The 18,706-nt window shown below is 43.9% G+C and overlaps 1 protein-coding gene and 1 long non-coding RNA gene across 7 annotated transcripts in view; one reads left to right on the top strand and one right to left on the bottom strand.

The window, feature by feature from the left end:
• Positions 1–18,706, bottom strand: part of LOC310664855 — a 317,431-nt gene that overhangs the window by 222,334 nt on the left and 76,391 nt on the right. Inside the window, exon 3 of one of the 3 annotated variants that reach the window (XR_014505078.1) lies at positions 7,679–7,696. The exons of the other annotated variants lie outside the window; for them this stretch is intronic. This is a non-coding gene — a long non-coding RNA (uncharacterized lncRNA). Of the gene's footprint in view, positions 1–7,678; positions 7,697–18,706 lie in introns of those variants that run through there. 3 annotated transcript variants of the gene reach the window in all.
• The window catches only part of C2CD6 (C2 calcium dependent domain containing 6), a 34,235-nt gene that overhangs the window by 1,541 nt on the left and 13,988 nt on the right, over positions 1–18,706 (top strand). The window contains exons 2-13 of one of the 4 annotated variants that reach the window (XM_083405370.1): positions 13–861; positions 2,581–2,667; positions 3,908–3,959; positions 4,998–5,137; positions 6,678–6,800; positions 9,066–9,110; positions 11,100–11,168; positions 12,358–12,449; positions 14,982–15,131; positions 16,166–16,280; positions 17,399–17,468; positions 18,197–18,252. In XM_083405370.1, coding sequence (XP_083261496.1) covers positions 616–861; positions 2,581–2,667; positions 3,908–3,959; positions 4,998–5,137; positions 6,678–6,800; positions 9,066–9,110; positions 11,100–11,168; positions 12,358–12,449; positions 14,982–15,131; positions 16,166–16,280; positions 17,399–17,468; positions 18,197–18,252 — 1,245 coding nt within the window. In that variant the 5' untranslated portion in view covers positions 13–615. Of the gene's footprint in view, positions 1–12; positions 862–2,580; positions 2,681–3,907; positions 3,960–4,997; positions 5,138–6,677; positions 6,801–9,065; positions 9,111–11,099; positions 11,169–12,357; positions 12,450–14,981; positions 15,140–16,165; positions 16,281–17,398; positions 17,469–18,196; positions 18,253–18,706 lie in introns of those variants that run through there. The other 3 variants (XR_014503518.1, XM_083405372.1, XM_083405371.1) reach the window with 3 other exon arrangements.

Below are 18,706 nucleotides of genomic sequence, written 5' to 3' on the forward strand. Positions count from 1 at the left end.
GTATGTATATAGTTATAATTCATGTTTGTCTTTCCTATGTGTGCATGTATAGATAGTTCTATTTCATGTTTAATTGCCTTTTGCATGTGTGCACGTTGTATGTATAGTTCTAATTCGATTCATGTTTAGTCGGTTTCTAAATAATCGTCGTCGTCCCCCCTCCCAAAAAAACGTTTTAGCTATTTCTATTTTACCTGTAAGCCGCCGTGAGTCCCTGTTTGGGGGGAAAAGGCGGGGTACAAATTAAGTTATAATAATTATAATAACGCCCTGCTTGCGGGCTTCCCCGTGGTACCCAGCTGGCTGCCGCGCTGCTCTCGAAAGCTAATCCTAACCTATTACCATTAATTTCCCATTTTTTATGAGGTGTTACTGGTGGGGGTGAGGGGTCGCCTGGGCCCCCTTTATGTGAGGCGGCCGCCGCCGAGCAGCCAAATTGTGACGCCGCCTGAGGGGGGAAAGCGCCGCCGGAGAAGGCGACGGAGAAGGCGGCAGCAAAGCCGGGGCTGCCGGCGGGCGCGTCCTCCCCAACCGGAGGGAGATGAGAAAGAACCAAGGGCTTCCTTGGCCCTCCCGCCGCCGCCACCAACAGCCATCGTAGCCGCCGCCGCCGCCATGCGGAGCCTCTTCGGCCGCAAGGCCGACGACACCCCGCCGCCGCCGCCCAGCTCCGCCCCCCGCGCGAGCGTCACCTCCAGCGGCGGCGCCGAAGCCTCGCCCTCCGCCGTCGCGCCCCGCTACTCCTTGTCGACGCTCCTCCGCCTGCGAGGCCTGAGTCCCGGCCAGAGCGATAGCGTCGGCGCCGAAGGAGCCCCCTCGGCCGAAAAGTTCAAGGGGGAAAGGGCCCGCTCCCTCCTCATGGTACTACTACTCAGGGAAGAAGTGCCCCTGAGCGTGTGCAGAGCGCAGTGCCCTCAAAGAACTCCTGAGAGGGCGCCATTTCATGGGGCTTGAGGCCAGAGAGGATGGGGGCAGACTTCCCTCTCGCCCTCTTCCTCCTCCTCAGAGACATTCTGCCACCTGAGGCAGAGCCCAAAATGGCGCCCGCCTTCCTACCTGGGAAGGAGGCCTGAAGGGAGATGTGCTTCAGGAACCCAGGGAGTGGGGGGATAAAGATTTGCGCCTGCTGGTCCTGCTTTGTGAGGTGGGCGCTTCGCCTCACGGGCGAGCCAGCTCCGCTTTTTCAAAGGGAAGAGAAACACGTCTCCGTACCTGCTTTTGGGGATGCTGGGTTTGGCCCCTGGCCAGCATCCTGCCCATCCTTTCGTGGCTCTGCTGATGCGACTCTTAACGTTTCCGCCTTACGGTCTTCTCCAGGCCTCCCGAAACGCAGATGCAACTTTATTTCGCTCTCATAAAGAAATTTTGACTCGTGCTCGCCGTTCCTACAAAAAATAGCCCCTTTCTCTACATCAAATCGCGGGCATAGAGACCATAGACCAGAGCGCTCACATCTTCCAATACATGTGGAAGGGGGTGCAAGGGAGAGAAACTTGGCACCCCTCGACTCCACAAGCTCGGGCGATGCCATAAGAAAGGGGCTCTTTACGTGTGTAGGCTTTGTATGTGCAACTGGCGCATGGAAGAGCCTACACCCGTCCGTGTATAGAGGTCGATTCGCACCCATGTGCTGAGGTTATGGGGTGGGCCAGTGTGCAGATACCTGCTCCCTTCTCCTCAAATCCAAGCAACATAATTTTGAAGGTGTGGATGGGGCCCTTGAGAAGCAGAACTTCCATAGTCCAGCATTCCACCCTTTCTGCATCTCGGCTATGTCTGCTAGAATGCTGGCTTCTATTATGACGTAAATTCATTTTGTCTGTCTGGTGCAGAAGTGCCCGCTTTTTAGACGTTTCTTCTAAACAGTGTGCCGTGGTTTAAGTACATGCCAAATCCCAGATTTTTGGGTGTCTTGGAAGTACCTTGATTGTCAAATCCCCCAAGCAAATGTCCTTCCTTCAGGTTTTTTTCTTTGATGGAGCCCAGCCTCTGCTTTGGGCGCTGTTTGTGCCTAATTTCAGCTTTCTAGCTAGTAGTAGAATAACAACCATGTTGGGATAAATGTCACTCCTCTTCCCAGTTAAATCTATATTTGGACATTGGAATTTACACTCTGTTCAGAAGATGGAGGCCTTGCCTATAGACCTGTGATCTTGAGTGTGTAACCCCAGAACTACGAGGTCCAGATTGTGAGCCCTAATATTTACTTTGCTTTAAGAACTACAGTACTATTAAAGCTCCTGTTGCATCCTATTGTCAAAAGGTGTGAGAAGTTTGTTGAGCAATGGAAAGATTCCACTCCCAACACATTTTAGTTCCTTTATGTCAGTTCATCCACATACCCCTTCTGGATGCCCTGTTGGCCCACCTGCTAGATTAATGTGACTCAAATTTTGGGAGTCAGTGTCTTTGGCCATACTGCAGGCGTTCAATTTAGTGTGTCATATCCGAAACCAGGCGAAATGAGTTACATGCAATGTAGATCAAATGTTCTAATTATGTGCAAAGCTAAGTTGCTTCAGGTTTCAGTATCTACTATTTTTAGTTAATTGCAGAACCTAATTTTCCATTTTTTTATAGATGTTAATGAGAAATCAGAAGGCATCTGAAGAATCAACGGTTAATCAGCACCTTGATGTACATAATTTAATTCCTTGTGGTGATGTGGTACGTAGATTAAGTATGTTCACATTATTATTTTTCCATAGAATTTTCCTTTTTACAGGAGATACTTTACCTGTTAATTACTATGAGACTACAAATAAGTTTTGATGACTAAGCTAGGGAATGAGATTTTCTTTAAAAAGTCGCCTTACTTTCTCCTTTCGTTAGACTGTTAATACCTTCTTATAAATACTAATAGCCTGGTCTCAGATACATTAGGTTATCATTCAGTATATGCCTGTGATGCAGTTATAAAGGCACTGGTGTAACTTTGTAGTGCTTCATTGTGATTCTCATAGCATAGAGCTTCAAGTCTTGGGCTGGAAATTGTATGAACAAGTAAGCAACATGGGTAACATAAGCAAGTACATTTTTCTTCTGCTTCTTGGAACCTAAAAAGAACTTAGCCACATTTGGTGTTGTTTAAAAAAGTAAAAAGTGATGTACACCACCACCTCATGCTACAACTGACATTAGAAAAAGGCTTCCATTGGTCTCATGAAAAATCACCTCCATTTCATGGCTGCGTTTATTCTTACGGAAAAAAAATTGCAACTCCCCTATTTACATATGTTCGGTATGTGTACAACTGTGCACACGGGCATATTTGTGACCGAAAAACATCACAAAAAGGGGCAGAACAGGGTGTTTGCGGGGGTTTTCCTGTGGTGTTTCAAATATACGGTATATGATTTCACTGATGTATGCAGTATCTCAGAATGTAAATGGGGAGGGGGGTGCCTGAAAAGAAGGCAAGAGTATTGAGATGTGGCACAGACCAGTATCTCAAATTAAGAAGGAGATGACGGTTGAATAAAACCACCTAATGTGAAGGACCATCCTGCTTATTCTCTGTTAAGGGTAGAAGTACGTACGGATATCAAGAAACATGTAGATGCACCAAATTTCAATATGAATTGCACTTCTAAATGAGGTCTGTCGTACCTGAAAATTCCATAAATCCCAAGGCTGAAATCTTATGCTTACTAAGTCCTGCTGAAATATGCAGAGGAGCATGCTTCTATCTTGTCATCATGTTGGAACATAAATCAGTGAGCTTATCTTATCACATACACCCAATGCACAGAACACTGAAGCATTTGATTTCAGGAAAAAACCCGTAGATAATTCCAGGAATTTGCCCTATACCTTAAAGCTTGTGTGTAATTGCAATGTGCTTTTTATAAGTTGTGGTTTTAATAAAGTTAATTTAGTCATAATATAACATTTCATATTTTAATAGAATGGCTTGTTGGCAGTTAGTGTGAAGCAGTGCAAAGATTTCACCCCCAAATGTATCCTTTTTCTGTTCTATTAACCCTGCAGTGGGAAGCATCTGGTAAGCCTATTTAGATCTTTGATGATCTCTGGTGAGCTAGGGACAAAGGAGAAAGCTGTATCCTAGTTCTGCTGGATCTCTCAGCAGCCTTTAATACCATCGACCACGACATCCTTCTAGACTGTCTACAGGAGCTGGGGGCACTGTTATACAGTGGTTTCGCTCCTTCCTCCTGGGCTGTGTTCAAAAAGTGGTGTTGGGGGATGAGTGTTCAGACCCCTGGGCTCTCACTTGTGGGGTGCCTCAGGGTTCCTTCTTCTCCCCCATGCTTTTTAACATCTACATGCAGCCGCTCGGAGAGATCATCCTGGGGTTTGGACTGGGTGTTCATCAGTATCCAGATGATACCCAGCTCTACCACTCTTTTAAATCGGAACCAGTGAAGGCGGTGAAGGTCCTGTGTGAGTGTCTGTAGGCAGTTGAAGAATGGATGGCGGCTAACAGATTGAGGTTGAATCCTGACAAGACAGAAGTACTGTTTTGGGGGGACAGGGCAGGTGGGTGTGGAGGACTCCCTAGTCCTGAATGGGGTAACTCTGCCCCTGAAGGACCAGGTGTGCAGCCTGGGAGTCATTTTGGACTCACAGCTGTTCATGGAGGTGCATGTCTATTCTGTGTCCAGGGCAGCTGTCTACCAGCTCCATCTGGTATGCCAGATCGGCGGGGTATTGATGATGATGATGATGATGATGATGATAATACAACTAGGGAAATGATGCATAGGAAATCGCTCCCACAGCACCACTGCTCCAGTCAAATTTGAGCCCCCACAGATACAAACACTGGGAAATCTGAACATGGATCTCTATATGTTACCTGCTTTAACCTTTATTCCCATTGCTGTCAATGAGACTTGTAGATACAAGCTGCTAACTAGATATTGTAACTTGCTGCTCATAATTTTCTTTAGCACTATTACTCAACGTACACCTTCCTTTTATGGTCACTTGCCCACCAGAAAGATTTATGCTTCCTTAACATGAGATTCTTTCAGTTGATGTTAAACATGACACCTACTTACTGATTCGCATTAGCATTGATAAAATCATGAAATGCACAAATCCCCAAGTCTTCCGACCAAGCAAGAAGCAAATTCCAATTAATTTCGGAGACGTGAGATATTTTTCTCTGAAGGTATGTTTCTGCTTTTCTTGTACTTCAATCTTCTTAAAGCTACCTGTCTGAGAATCTTAGTAGCTATTATTGATAGAACTGCTGTGATGTCAGAGAGGTCATAAGTGTGGGGAAGTGGCAGAGGACAGGATTCTTGTGCTTTTATTCAGGGCTGGCCCAAGACGTTTTGGCAAGTGAGGCAAACCACAAAATGACGCCTCCCCACCCCCCAGGGAAGAAGGGGGGAGTGGAGGTTTACATCAGGAATGGGCAGGCTAAAGTTCTACATTGGGAACAAGGGGGGAGCAAAGATGTGCTCTGGGGACAAGCGGGAAGAGCAGCGGCAGCAACAGAAGGCCATGTATTCCTTTTAGGCCACAGTGTTCCATGCGATGGTCACCTCCAGGATTTACTACTGTAATTCGCTCTACGCAGGGCTGCCCCTGAAACTGTCCCAGAAACTCCAGCGGGTGCAGAATGCAGCAGCGAGGCTCCTCACGGGGTCTCTGCCATGGGAGCATATTCACCCAGTGCTTTTCCAGCTGCACTGGCTCCTGATGGAGTACAGGGTCAGATTTAAGGTGCTGGTTTTGACCTTTACAGCCCTTCATGGCCTGGGACCCTCGTACCTACGGGACCGCCTCTCCCAGTATGCCCCACAGAGAGCCTCAAGGTCCATAAATAGCAACACCCTAGTGGTACCGGGCCCTAAGGAAGTTAGATTAGCCTCAACCAGAGCCAGGGCCTTTTCAACACTGGCTCCGGCCTGGTGGATCGCTCTGCCTCATGAGACCAGGGCCCTGCAGGATCTGATTTCTTTCCGCAGGGCCTGGCCTTTGGCTTGGAGCCAATTTGATTCCCCCCCCCCTTTCTTTTTCCTTTTTCCTTTTTCCTTTCTCCTGTGATGAGGCTGCATTTTAATATTTTAATGTTTCAATATTTTAATGTTGTATTTTAATGTTTTTAAGTTGTATTCATTCAACTTGTTTTTATTATTGCTTGTTAGCCGCCCTGAGCCTGGTCTTGGCTGAGGAGGGTGGGGTATAAATTATTATTATTATTATTATTATTATTATTAGCAAGATCTGCTGCCCTGCAGATCCTGCTACCAGAGGTGGATGTTTCACCCTGCCTCATGGATGGGTCAGCCCTGCTTTATTAGTTGTGCAGAAAAGGGAGTTCCAGGAGGTGTGCCTTGCATAAGAAACTCCACCTGCTGAAGTACCTTCTGCACAGCTATTAAAGGTATAGGGACCCTGTGCTCTTCTCTTGGCCACTCCATAGGGGAAGCTTGGAAGCTTAAGTAGATAATCTTGTTTGTTTTATTTCACAACATAAATAGGATGGGACTGAAAAGATGGGGTAGGGCCCTGGCATGCAAATTTTTGGACTTGGCTGTCTAGGTCAGCCAAAATTTGTGGACTCCTGTTTTTATTCTGGAGGTGGCTCCTGTGACACCTGTACTATGAAGGCTGTTTCAAATAGGTTACATTTCCTGTAGCTTCTTTTAGGAATAAATTGTACTCAGGTTAATATGTTTACCCCATGTTTTGTTTTTCAGGTTCCAAAGCAGAAAAGTGATCCTAGGAATAGGATTACTTTAGAGCTGGTGGGCTTTGATGGTCCAAAAGACTTTCCAAGGCTCTATGGGAATGCAAACATGCATCTTTATGAAGTCATTCGAGTGAGTATAACAAAAAGAGATTCTCTTATATGTGGATTATACAGGTTATGCTTTGAAACAGAGGACCTTAAATACGTATGAAATATTAATTCCTGTTGTAAAAATATTAATCTCTGCTAGGTGATCATAATCAGTATTGATAAGTTATGTAACACTTTCCCTTAAATTCAAATAAACAATGCATAAAGGTTCCTCTTTCAGTCACTTGGTCACAGTGCAAGATTACTACACTTCTCCATTCTCCATTTGGTGCCAGAGTTTAGGTTCTAAAATTCTAGCTGGGACATCCAAGTCTTTAAGGCAGAATTCAGCTAATTATTCCTGTCAGCAGAAGCCCATGCAAGGATGTCTGCTTGCACAACTGTGCACTCCCCAAAGAAGATTGGTTGGGTAGGTGGGTCTGGAGAACCTCTGGAACAGTGCACAGGATGAGGAGAGCAGGCATCATTCAGTTTGGCAAGCCCAAATGCTTACAATGATGGAACCATCAGAAGAGTGTGACTTTTGGAGACTTAATATTGCCTCCAAATTGAGGAGTGGTACACCTCTGAATGTGGGACGCGGGTGGCACTGTGGGTTAAACCACAGAGCCTAGGACTTGCCAATCAGAAGGTCAGCGGTTCGAATCCCCGCGGCAGGGTGAGCTCCCGTTGCTCGGTCCCAGCTCCTGCCAACCTAGCAGTTTGAAAGCACGGCAAAGTGCAAGTAGATAAATAGGTACCACTCCAGTGAGAAGGTAAACGGTGTTTCCATGCGCTGCTCTGATTTGCCAGAAGCGGCTTAGTCATGCTGGCCACATGACTCGGAAGCTGTACGCCGGCTCCCTTGCCCAGTAAAGTGAGATGAGTGCCGCAACCCCAGAGTCGGTCACGACTGGACCTAATGGTCAGGGGTCCCTTTACCTTTACCTTTACACCTCTGAATAAGGCATGCTTGGTACAAGTAATAGGTAAAGGTACCCCTGCCCGTACGGGCCAGTCTTGACAGACTCTAGGGTTATGCGCCCATCTCACTCAAGAGGCCAGGGGCCAGCGCTGTCCGGAGACACTTCCGGGTCACGTGGCCAGCGTGACATTGCTGCTCTGGCAAGCCAGAGCCGCACACGGAAACGCCGTTTACCTTCCCGCTAGTAAGCGGTCCCTGTTTATCTACTTGCACCCAGGAGTGCTTTCGAACTGCTAGGTTGGCAGGCGCTGGGACCGAACAGCGGGAGCGCACCCCGCCGCGGGGATTCGAACCGCCGACCTTTCGATCAGCAAGCCCCAGGCACTGAGGCTTTAACCCACAGCGCCACCCGCGACCCCTATTACAAGTAATAGGGGAAGGCTTAACACTAGAAGACATCTAGTTGACCGCTTTTGAAAACAGAAGGCTAATTTTGGTCTGACCCAGCTAGGCTCTTCTGCATACACTTAACAAACAGATAGCTCACTGATGGTTGTGCATATGCACCAGTTTGTGGAAACCAACCATTTTTGTGTATCTGAGTTACAAATGTGGATTCATAATCAGAATATCCAGAAATACACCTGGCAATTGCAGTCTTTTCTAAACCTGCGGCCTTTCATTTGGAAAGATTTCTTTCCAGAAGGCCTTTAGGTAGGTATGCCGCAGCTTGGACTTTGGTGGCAAAGGGGTGGAAGGAACAAGAAGCCACGACAATCACGGACTGGCATTACAAGCTACAAGAATTTGCTGAAATGGCACAGTTAACAAATACCCTGAGAGGCAATTCAAAACAAAAAATTATGGAAAAGTGGTATAGATATAAAGCATATGTTCAAAAATACAGTAAAGGTTTGCTGTCTATGCTAGCATTTGATTGACGTTGGTGTGAGACTGCGTTGAGAAAAAAGACTAAGAGCACATAATGATATAGGAATGTATTAGATAAAATGTAAAGAAATATACAATAATAAGAGTACATTCATTTGTAAAAAAGGAATATACAACGGGATAGACAGGAAGGCTAGTGTGTTGGTATGTATATGATTTGGGGGGGGGTGTTTTTCTTTTTTCTCTTGGTTTTTTTTTTCATTTTCTTTCTAGGTATATAAAATTTGTAAATAATTTTTGTATATATGTTGGAAATTATAGTAAGTCCTGTAATGTAATATGATAACGTTTACCAATGTAGTATAAGAATGTTAACAAATAAATAAAATGCAAATTCAAAAAAAAATATGGAAAGATTTGTTTCATGGTCTTTATGTAGTGAACAGTAGAGAAGCTCTCAAATTGTTTGTATTCTTCTCTCCCATTCAGAAACAGTCCTTCATTGAAACATGTGCTTTTAGAATCAGAAATATGGTAAGACATTTTTGTTAATTGCATATTGCACAACGGTTGTAAAAAAAACACACACAACCCATCTTAATTGTCTCGTCTAATTTGAACTGCAGCTTTGTAATTGAGGGAAAGCTTCAAATCTTTGCACTGTGGATATGTGAGAGGGAAAGGGAGAGACTATTGATTAGAGCTGCTGTCTATAAATCTGGATAATTGAAAGCGAAGCCGCAAGGTTTCTGCTGGTTGTGTTTCAAACCACTCTGGATTACCTGCTGCCAGTCAGTGTAGTAGACAATACTGAGCTAGATGGATCAATGGTCTGACTCAGTATGAGTCATCTTCCTATGTTCTTGTGACCTAGTAAATTTCAGACCCAAGGGAACAAACTCTTCTGTAGCCCTTTTTTCTCTGTAAACATGAAACCAACTTGATTAGAAGCTTTGTGTTTATAAGCAGAGGAGGTTATGGGTAATGAATTTTTGTGCTTATCTTGCTCTTATTGGTGTGTGCATAATTGTAAACAGCAGCACAGGAACTCACGGAGACAGCAAGAAAATGAAGAATACTATTATAGTCACAGCCTTGTTTTTTACTGCATATGTATTTTAAAAGGAGTAATGTCGCAATCTGTTGTTCAATATTTTTAAACCACGTTGTTGAACACTTACATTTTAGAGGTTAGCTTTCTGTGGGCTGTGCGGCAGTATTTCACCTTTCAGAAACTCCCATTCTTCTTGGACTTCCTTCTCTTTGAGTATTTCTGACTATGAGATCTCACCCAGTAGTTCCTTAAGCTTTTTGAAATCAGCCTTTGTAAAGTCCAGAGTGCATATCCAACTACTCTCAGCCTTCCCTTGTCTGTGTATAATAATAATAATAATAATAATAATAATAATAATAATAATAATAATTTTTATTTATACCCCGCCCTCCCCAGACAAGGCCGGGCTCAGGGCGGCTAACAAGCAATAATAAAAACAAGTTGAATGATTACAACTTAAAAACAAAATTAAAATACAACATTAAAATATTGAAACATAAAATATTAAAATGTAGCCTCATCACAGGAGGAGAAAGGAAAAGAAAAAAGAAAGAGAGGGAGGGAGGGGATCAAATTGGCTCCAAGCCAAAGGCCAGGCGGAACAACTCTGTATTTCAGGCCCTGCGGAAAGAAATCAGATCCTGCAGGGCCCTGTCTCATGAGACAGAGCGTTCCACCAGGCCGGAGCCAGAGTTGAAAAGGCCCTGGCTCTGGTTTAAGCTAATCTAACTTCTTTAGGGCCCGGGAGCTCTAAGGTGTTGCTATTTATGGACCTTGAGGCTCTCCGTTGGCGGTCCCATAGGTATGAGGGTCCTAGGCCGTGAAGGGCTTTAAAGGTCAAAACCAGCACCTTAAATCTGACCCTGTACTCCACCGGGAGCCAGTGCAGCTGGAAAAGCACTGGGTGAATATGCTCCCATGGCAGAGACCCATGAGGAGCCTCGCTGCAGCATTCTGCACCCGCTGGAGTTTCTGGGACAGCTTCAAGGGCAGCCCCGCGTAGAGCCAATTACAGTAGTCAAGCCTGGAGGTGACCGTCGCATGGATCACTGTGGCCAGGTAATGAAATCCAAGAGGATATGATCACTTCCTCCCAAAGTTCCCAGCACTTCCACTTCACTGATCAGTTCCTCCCTGTTGGTGAGGACCAAGTCCAGGATAAAATGATCCCCTTGTTTTCTTCCACCTTTCCTTCCTTGGGTGCTTATGCAAAAGTTTCCAGACCAACATTAATGCAGCTTCTTTCTTTGGGTCCTGGCTGTAAGGTTGCGGAACTGAGCTTGTTATTACTACTTCTGCATAGTTTTCCTTTTTGTTTAATTTCTGTTGGAGGGAAGGACTTACCATTGATTTTTTTCTAACTCAATAATTCTGTGCTTATTATACCTGTGATCGTTTGCCATAAAATAACTTTAAAATGAATTTGCAATGGGAATTGTTATGCTAAGAAGGGATTTTTATACCTACAGGTGTTCTGCACAGCAGAAGTGGAATATATGTTCTGCTATGGATGTCTTGGATACGGATATTCACATCAGGTCTTGTCTCTCTTTGCTGAAGTAGATGATTTGAATTTGAATCACAAGGCTGAAAGGGACCAGAATATCATGAAGCCTAGCACCCCTCCCATGTACTGTAAATTACTTTCCAGCCCACAGGTCAACTCACAGAATATTATTTGTAGTGTTTTATAGGCAGAGAGTGAGCAAACGAGATTCACCATTCCTTAAACAGTTCCAGATGGTTCAGTAGACATCCTAGGAAAGATTCCTTCTCAGTCTCATATTAATGAGTTAATTCAGGAAGCACCATCAGGTCTATGCTATCCAACATTTTGCCTCTTAAAAATGTTTTCTAACCTAAACTGCCCAAGTTGTTTGTTTGCTTATTTTAAACAAACTTCTGATTGTGTATTACAAAATGAGGCAAGGAAACCTAGCAGTTCAGTATAATTTTACTGTACAGAACAGAGATGAAAATGAGGCCTGTTTTTCAACCGTAAAAGGTTCTATCAAGGTGGGACTAATTCATTCCCAACTAGTCACAAACTGGAAAAGCAAAATGAATAGTGTACACAGACACTTAAAGGGGGGTGGTTACTTTCTCTAATGAGCTAATCACACCCAGACTGGGTGGATGAATGATGGCATTGGGGTACAGCCAATGTATATTTATTGAGAAGTCAGCGGTCCTCATGCATGCATGTCTTTTGCAGCATCTACACGACGCCATTGACTTCAAAATGACAGTCCATTTAATCTGGGTTGACCCTTTCTGGAGGAAATACGATAAGGTTTTTAGTTTAATCCACCCAGTTTGCCATTTACCCTGTTGCAATATCTCAGTGATATGTTTGCCATTTAAGCCCCTATCCGGAAGCCACTCTTGCTTTTTGAGACAGAACTTTCAGCTCCTTTCAAGCCTCTATTGAAGTATACGTCTACTCTTCCCGGCTTGCCATTAATTCTGTCTCCCATAGAGACAGCCAGATAATAACCCATGAAAAGGGTCTACAATTCCATAACAGCTCCCTGTGAGTAGGAACAGAATTGCAAGAATACTTCGGACAATGAGTAGCTATAGGAACTTTGCCTGTCTCCCATGCATCAGGGTAGAGAGACTATTGGAGTTCATGGAACATAATCTGAAGTTACACTTTATGCTATGTTTTATTAGCTATCCCAGCATTCATCCTTATTGATTGTCATAAATGGCTTTGTTTTGCAGCTGAAACTGCCAGGTGCGGATCCTGCAAAGGCTGTGGCATATTCCATGTTTCTGCGGGTTCCCCCTCCAGAAGACAGAAGAGACACTATAAGGCAACAATTCTTGACATCTAACTAGATTTGTTTCAATATGTAATGGACTCTGTTTTATAATGCTATGCATACAGTCAGTCATATGTTTTAGAATCGGAACCACATGGTGATATCTAACGTTAGCCATACTCAGAGTAGACCCATTGATTTAAGACCACTGATTTCAATGTGCCTACTTAGCTGGGTATCACCCACAGGGTTTTGGATGTATGCAGATATGAGGGTCTGTTTACATCTTACGGTGGAAATGAGTTCCAATTTCAAATTATGGGATTCCAATAGGATGTATCCAGCTAAGTCATACTCAGACCCATTGAAATCAGTGGATCTACTTTGAGAATGACTTGATCAGATACAGCACAATAAATATTCTGTCTCACACACTCTCCTTTCATTAGGTATATGTGAAGACTTGGGAGAGCGCAGTTCTTGGGCAAAACCCTAGCAGCACTAGGCAACCCCAAAGTCTATGTGAAACAAGGATTTACCTGAATGTTGCCACGGAAATTTCTGATGTATTCTGGTTTTGTCTATCATAAAATCTTAACTCTAGAACACTTACCTTATGTCTGAAAACTACCAGATTACTACACCAAACCAGGATAATCTGCTCCACAGGTGGGGCAAGGCTGCTGGTGTATTTTGACCACAGATGCTGCCCCTCTGCCCCACTTTTATTTTTCCCAGCTCCCTCCCCTCTCTTACCTCTGGCTGCTGTGTGTCTGCATCTGTGTGTGAAAGAGTGAAGGGGGACAGTGCATGTAAGTGCAAGCCCACTGCCAAATGCTGCCCTTAGTCTACCCCCGCTGCCTTCGCAAAACAATTTAAGCCCATAAGTTACAGCGCAGTGTGCAGCAGCCAAGTTTCAGAGACTCTTCCCTGGGCGCTTCCAGGCTGTTGCTGTTTTTGAGTGGTGTATCAGCAAAGGGCTTGTACACCTTTACCTTTTGCCCTGCTCTTTCCAGGGACAGGCCCACACTTTAAAACCCTGTGTGCAAGCGCTGTGTTTTTCTTTTTGCCCCGGAGCTTTCCCCACAAGAGCGTCTCCCTGCTCTTTAAAACTGAATTGTAGCAAACAGTGATTCAGGTTTTCCATGGATTATTGTTTGCTCCGATTCAGCTTTAAAGAGAAGGTTTTCACAGGGAAAGATTGGGGGGGGGGCACTTGGACATGGAACTTTGCAGTGGAGACTGTGCCAGGAAAGGTGCCCGGATAAGGTTGTGCGATTAAAGCAGAGTTTGTTCTTGTTCAAAACAAACCTTCGCCCCAAAATCTGACTTTGTGATAAGGATAAATGCACTGGAAAGTGAGGATAACATTTGCTAGATGCAATGTCATATAACCTCACTACAGACAAACCAAAATGACTGCTCAGTAAAAAGCTGATGTTGTCTAGGCTCCTCACAGACTTTGTGCCAACAAATCACGATGAATACTCAATAAACAGGTAGACTGTGTATAAGTTCTGGTTTGTATGGTTCCAATTGGTGGCTGAGGGAATAGCCACATCACAAGGATGCTACAAGGTTTCATATTTCACACAAGACTCCCCACTTGTGTCCAGTGAAAGAAACCTTTTTTTGAAAAGTCCTTACCTGGCTTCCTGTTTCAGCATTTGGCAGTGGCGCTTAATGGATAAAGTTTTGTTCGTCAGCAAAGAAATGAAATTCCTGTCTAACTTTAACATGCAGTCATGAGACATCAGACCTCCACAAATCTGGTAGTGTCAAAGGAGCAACTGCTCCCTGCCCTCCATGAGCCGTGCTGTACCCAGACTGTTGAGAATTGCAAAGATTCAGCCACACACCCGTGATCTCTGCAAATTGCAGAGCACTCAGGCCAAAAATTTCTTCTTGCCTGCTCCAAAGCTCGCCTTAGCATGAACCCTAATATGCTCCTTCGCTGAAACAAAAAGGATGTATATATAAACCCAAATAACCTTCCCTTCTCCTTAACATTTTTTACTTCTGTTTTTAAAAAAATAATAATATTGGTTTTCACAACATTATAAACAAACACATAAGACAAACAAACATAAATCATAGCCTTAATGAAAATTATTAACATTGTTAAGTGACTTCCTCGCTTCCCCTTGGTTGAATTTCATTGCATATCCTTTTAACGGTTTTCCATAAAATTTAACTTAAACATCAACATCCTTAGATCATCACTTTATGAAATTAAACATATTAATTCATCACTTAACATAAATAAAATCCTAAGCCAATTAAGTATCTGCAAGCTGTTTTCAGTTAATTTGACTTAACATATTTAACTAAGTAATCATTAAATTTAATCCACTCTTCCTGATACTCCTCCTCCTTCTGGTCGCGGACTAACATTTTTTACTTCTGAATCAAAATCGTATTAAAACTTATTTTTCTTGCAAATATATAGGGGACTTCAGCAACAAGGGTGACCATCAGAGTAGCAGCCCATGTAGCATGGTGAAGGGGGGGGAATCTTTCCATTGTGATTATCTCCACAGGCAACATTTGAATGCCTTAGTTTTTCTTTTCTCTCCCCCCCAGCAATGCCATCAAGCCACTGCGCCTGGATTACCCTGCCTTCTTATCTCCAGACTTGAATGTTTCAGTGGCAAAGATTCATCTGGAGAAACCAAAACCTTCAGAGCACTACAAAAGCCTTCAGGAGGCTTTGCATCAGCCACCCCGAGAAAGGCAAGGACGTAGGCAACAGTTTTTTGTTTTTTTTTAAAGTATATATTAATGTATCTAACATTTGTTATACAGTGGGGGAGGGGGGAGTATTTGACCCCCTGCTAAATTTGCCCGTTTGCCCTCTGACAAAGAAATGACCAGTCCATGATTTTAATGGTAGGTTTATTGTAGCTGGGAGAGACAGAATAACAACAGGAAAACCCCCAGAAACCCAGAAGACAAAAGTCAGAGATTGATGTGCATTATAATGAGTGAAATAAGGGGTCCCTCAGCACTACATTCTGGAAATAGCCCTCCTTGCAGGAGTGGAACGATCTTGGTATGGGTGCTGCCATCCTAGAAGCTGAACCCTGTTCAGAAGCAAACCATCGTCAAAGGCAGCCAAGAGGCCTAGGAGAATTAATAAGCTGGCACTTAGGGCATCCTTTTTGGGCAGCCTGTGCAGTTTCTGTACCAAAGCAAGGCATTTGAAATTCAATAGATATGGTTCCAGATAATTTCATGGAAAAGTGGCTGGCGATGGCTGGGATTTCTGATCTGACATTATTGATCACAGTCTTTCTTTTATACATTACATGGTAGGTTTAGTTGTTAATAGCATCCTCTAATGTTTTCATCTATTATCATAGTTGAAAAATACTATAGGACAGTTAATCTGAGGCTGCAAGCCTAGCCCCGGGAGCAAACCCCATTAAATCCAGTAGAATTTAGACGTTGTAAATTATCAGCCGCCTTATCTATAAACAGTTAAGTTAGAGCAACAAAAAAATTGGCTTTAAAACAGATCTGTTCCAATAACCTCAGTAGTATTGGTCTACTTTCCCTCCAGGTAATAGCTTATTGCAAGATTTGTGAAGTGAACTGGTAGTTGCAGTAGAGTTAAAGGGGGCTTAGCTTCAGCTATTTCAGTTTAACTTCACCATGGATTGTAAAAACATGTAATGTAATATTTTTTGTTAGCTGATGGCAAAGAAATATGCATATTGGATATTTCAGTACTATTAAACTAATTCCCACCCCTCCCCGCTCTTTAGACTGGAGAAACTGAAAACTGAATATCGGAATCTAAAAACATGGCATGAAAAGGCAGATTATTTAGATCAACTGATCTTAAAAAAGGGACCAAAAGTAAAACCAGGCCAAACAAAGGTAATTTCCTTTTCAAAGAAAGACAAATAACGTGCAAGTGACTAGGGGCAAAACCTCATGGGAAAGGCAGTTGTTTATTTTTCATTTTTGTACAAAGGGGAAGAATTATTATTTATTACGAAACCCAAAAGCAATTGCAGGCCGCTGAAATGGGAAGTGGAGGTGTTTTGTTTTTTTAAAGTATTAAAGGTTTTCCTGAGTTACAAAAGAACATGCAGTGTCTCTGTTTTCCTTTCATAGAATCTTTTCTACAGATCAGTTATATTCGATGTGAGACACTAATGTTATAGACAGTACAGTATAAGGTTGGGGAAGAAGGTTGGTAGTTAGAGAAAAGGAAGGAAGGGTTGTTTAGCACTTTCTCCTGCTATTTGTTGACTCGGAGATCCTGCTCACCAGCTTTTCTCCTTGTGTGCGAATACCGTATTTTTCGCCCCATAGGATGCACTTTTTCCCCTCCAAAAATGAAGGGGAAATGTGTGTGCGTCCTATGGAGCGAATGCAGGCTTTCGCTGAAGCCTGGAGAGCGAGAGGGGTTGGTGCGCACCGACCCCTCTCGCTCTCCAGGCTTCGCGCAGATCTCCGTAAGCCATGGGAGCCCGCGGCCTAACCCTGCACTGGGCTCCCACGGCTTGCGGAGAGTTGCCTGTTCTGGGGGCTTCCCCCGCCCCAACCCCGCGCCTGGGGGGAAATAATTTTTTCCCCCTTTATTTCCCCCCAAAAAAACTAGGTGCGCCTTATGGGACGGTGCGTCCTATAGGGCGAAAAATACGGTAGGTACAGTACCTGAGAGGATGAGAAAAAAATAGAACAGCCCTACCACATGTAGGCCTCCAGAAATCCCCTGCTAAAAGTACAGGAGCCCAGTCATCTTCTGCAGTCGGCCACCCTAATTAAGAGTCTCCTCCAAAGTGCTACTTCCCTTTCCCACTGCATTTTTTATAGCTTCCTATCCGGCATGACAAATCACAGTTTGATTTAATTGTTAAGGCTGTTAAGTGGCAATCTTGGAAACAAGGCAAAATTCCAGTCCCAATGCTAATCATCACAGGAAGGAGAATGGTCTGTACTTGAAAGCACTGTATGCCTATTTCTAACTCCTCTCCCCTCCCTATCAGGTATCTCGCTTCAAGGAAGCTGTTGGGAAAATACAACGCCCTCAAGCATCTACGGTTTATAACTCCTCAGGTTTAGTGAACACTCAAATATTTTCCTATTCATCTTGAGCGGAGACTAGAAGGGCCAGTGGGTTAATTTTCTAACCTTTACAGTGCAGCATATACAGTGGTACCTCGGGTTAAGTACTTAATTCGTTCCGGAGGTCCGTTCTTAACCTGAAACTGTTCTTAACCTGAAGCACCACTTTAGCTAATGGGGCCTCCCGCTGCTGCCGCGCCGCCGGAGCAGAATTTCTGTTCTCCTCCTGAAGCAAAGTTCTTAACCCAAGGTATTATTTCTGGGTTAGCGGAGTCTGTAACCTGAAGCGAATGTAACCTGAAGCGTATGTAACCCGATGTACCACTGTACTGGTATTTGCAAAAGTTCCAACGTTCAATATTACCTTGTGTGAAAATGAGGGAGGGGGGAGAATTGCCCCATGGCTGTTGACAGAAGACGTTCAGTCCACCAAGTTCCTCCCCGGAAGTCCTGACCAATTGATTACCATATTGTTACTCAAGGTGACAGCATGGAGTGTTTGAACACTGAAAACGGACTGCTTTTTAAAGAGGATGCCTATGAACTTCAATGCACTTATGAGTTCATGGTGCATAACCATAATGTTCATTTGCTTTAATAAAAGATCCATAAAGCATTCATCCAGCATAAGGAATTTGGTGGTCTTGCTATGCAACTAGTATTTCCTTTTTTAGTTTCTTACAATATAACTTTCTAAAAATTTCTCCCGCCACCTGCAGCTTCAGAGGTAATGTCTCATGACAACATAAGCTCATTCGCCGGAGAAGACATCAAGGTGTGTGTTATTGATAGATTGCTTCATAAAATTACACTACTGTGGTACCCCTACAGCTAAAGAGGTTACTGTCAATCACACTCCCAAATATTTTAGAAACTATAGTATATGTGCAGGGCCTTATATGTACAGGACTATAGTGTATGTGGGGCTAAATGCATCTCTCTCTGGTCCTCAGAACTCTCAGTGCCCATTGCCCCAGACCACACCTCTCAACAGCCCTGCTTGACTGCTTTTGTCTGGCTGGAATGGGCAATAATGCTTTAATGGATGGAGAGATGGGTGTGCAAAAGCTAGGGGTGTCAGAAGGCATTGTTTTCTGTCCTTCCCTGTGTTTACTGCATGTCGCGCTGTTTCTGTTCTACTGCGTTTTGTCTTCCACCCGAAACCACGTTATTTGCCCCACTGTCTGTCCACTTTGGCAAAATTACCGTATTTTTCGCTCTATAGGACG

Source organism: Podarcis tiliguerta, assembly GCF_965153285.1.
Source record: "Podarcis tiliguerta genome assembly, chromosome: 1".
Taxonomy (NCBI): domain Eukaryota; kingdom Metazoa; phylum Chordata; class Lepidosauria; order Squamata; family Lacertidae; genus Podarcis; species Podarcis tiliguerta.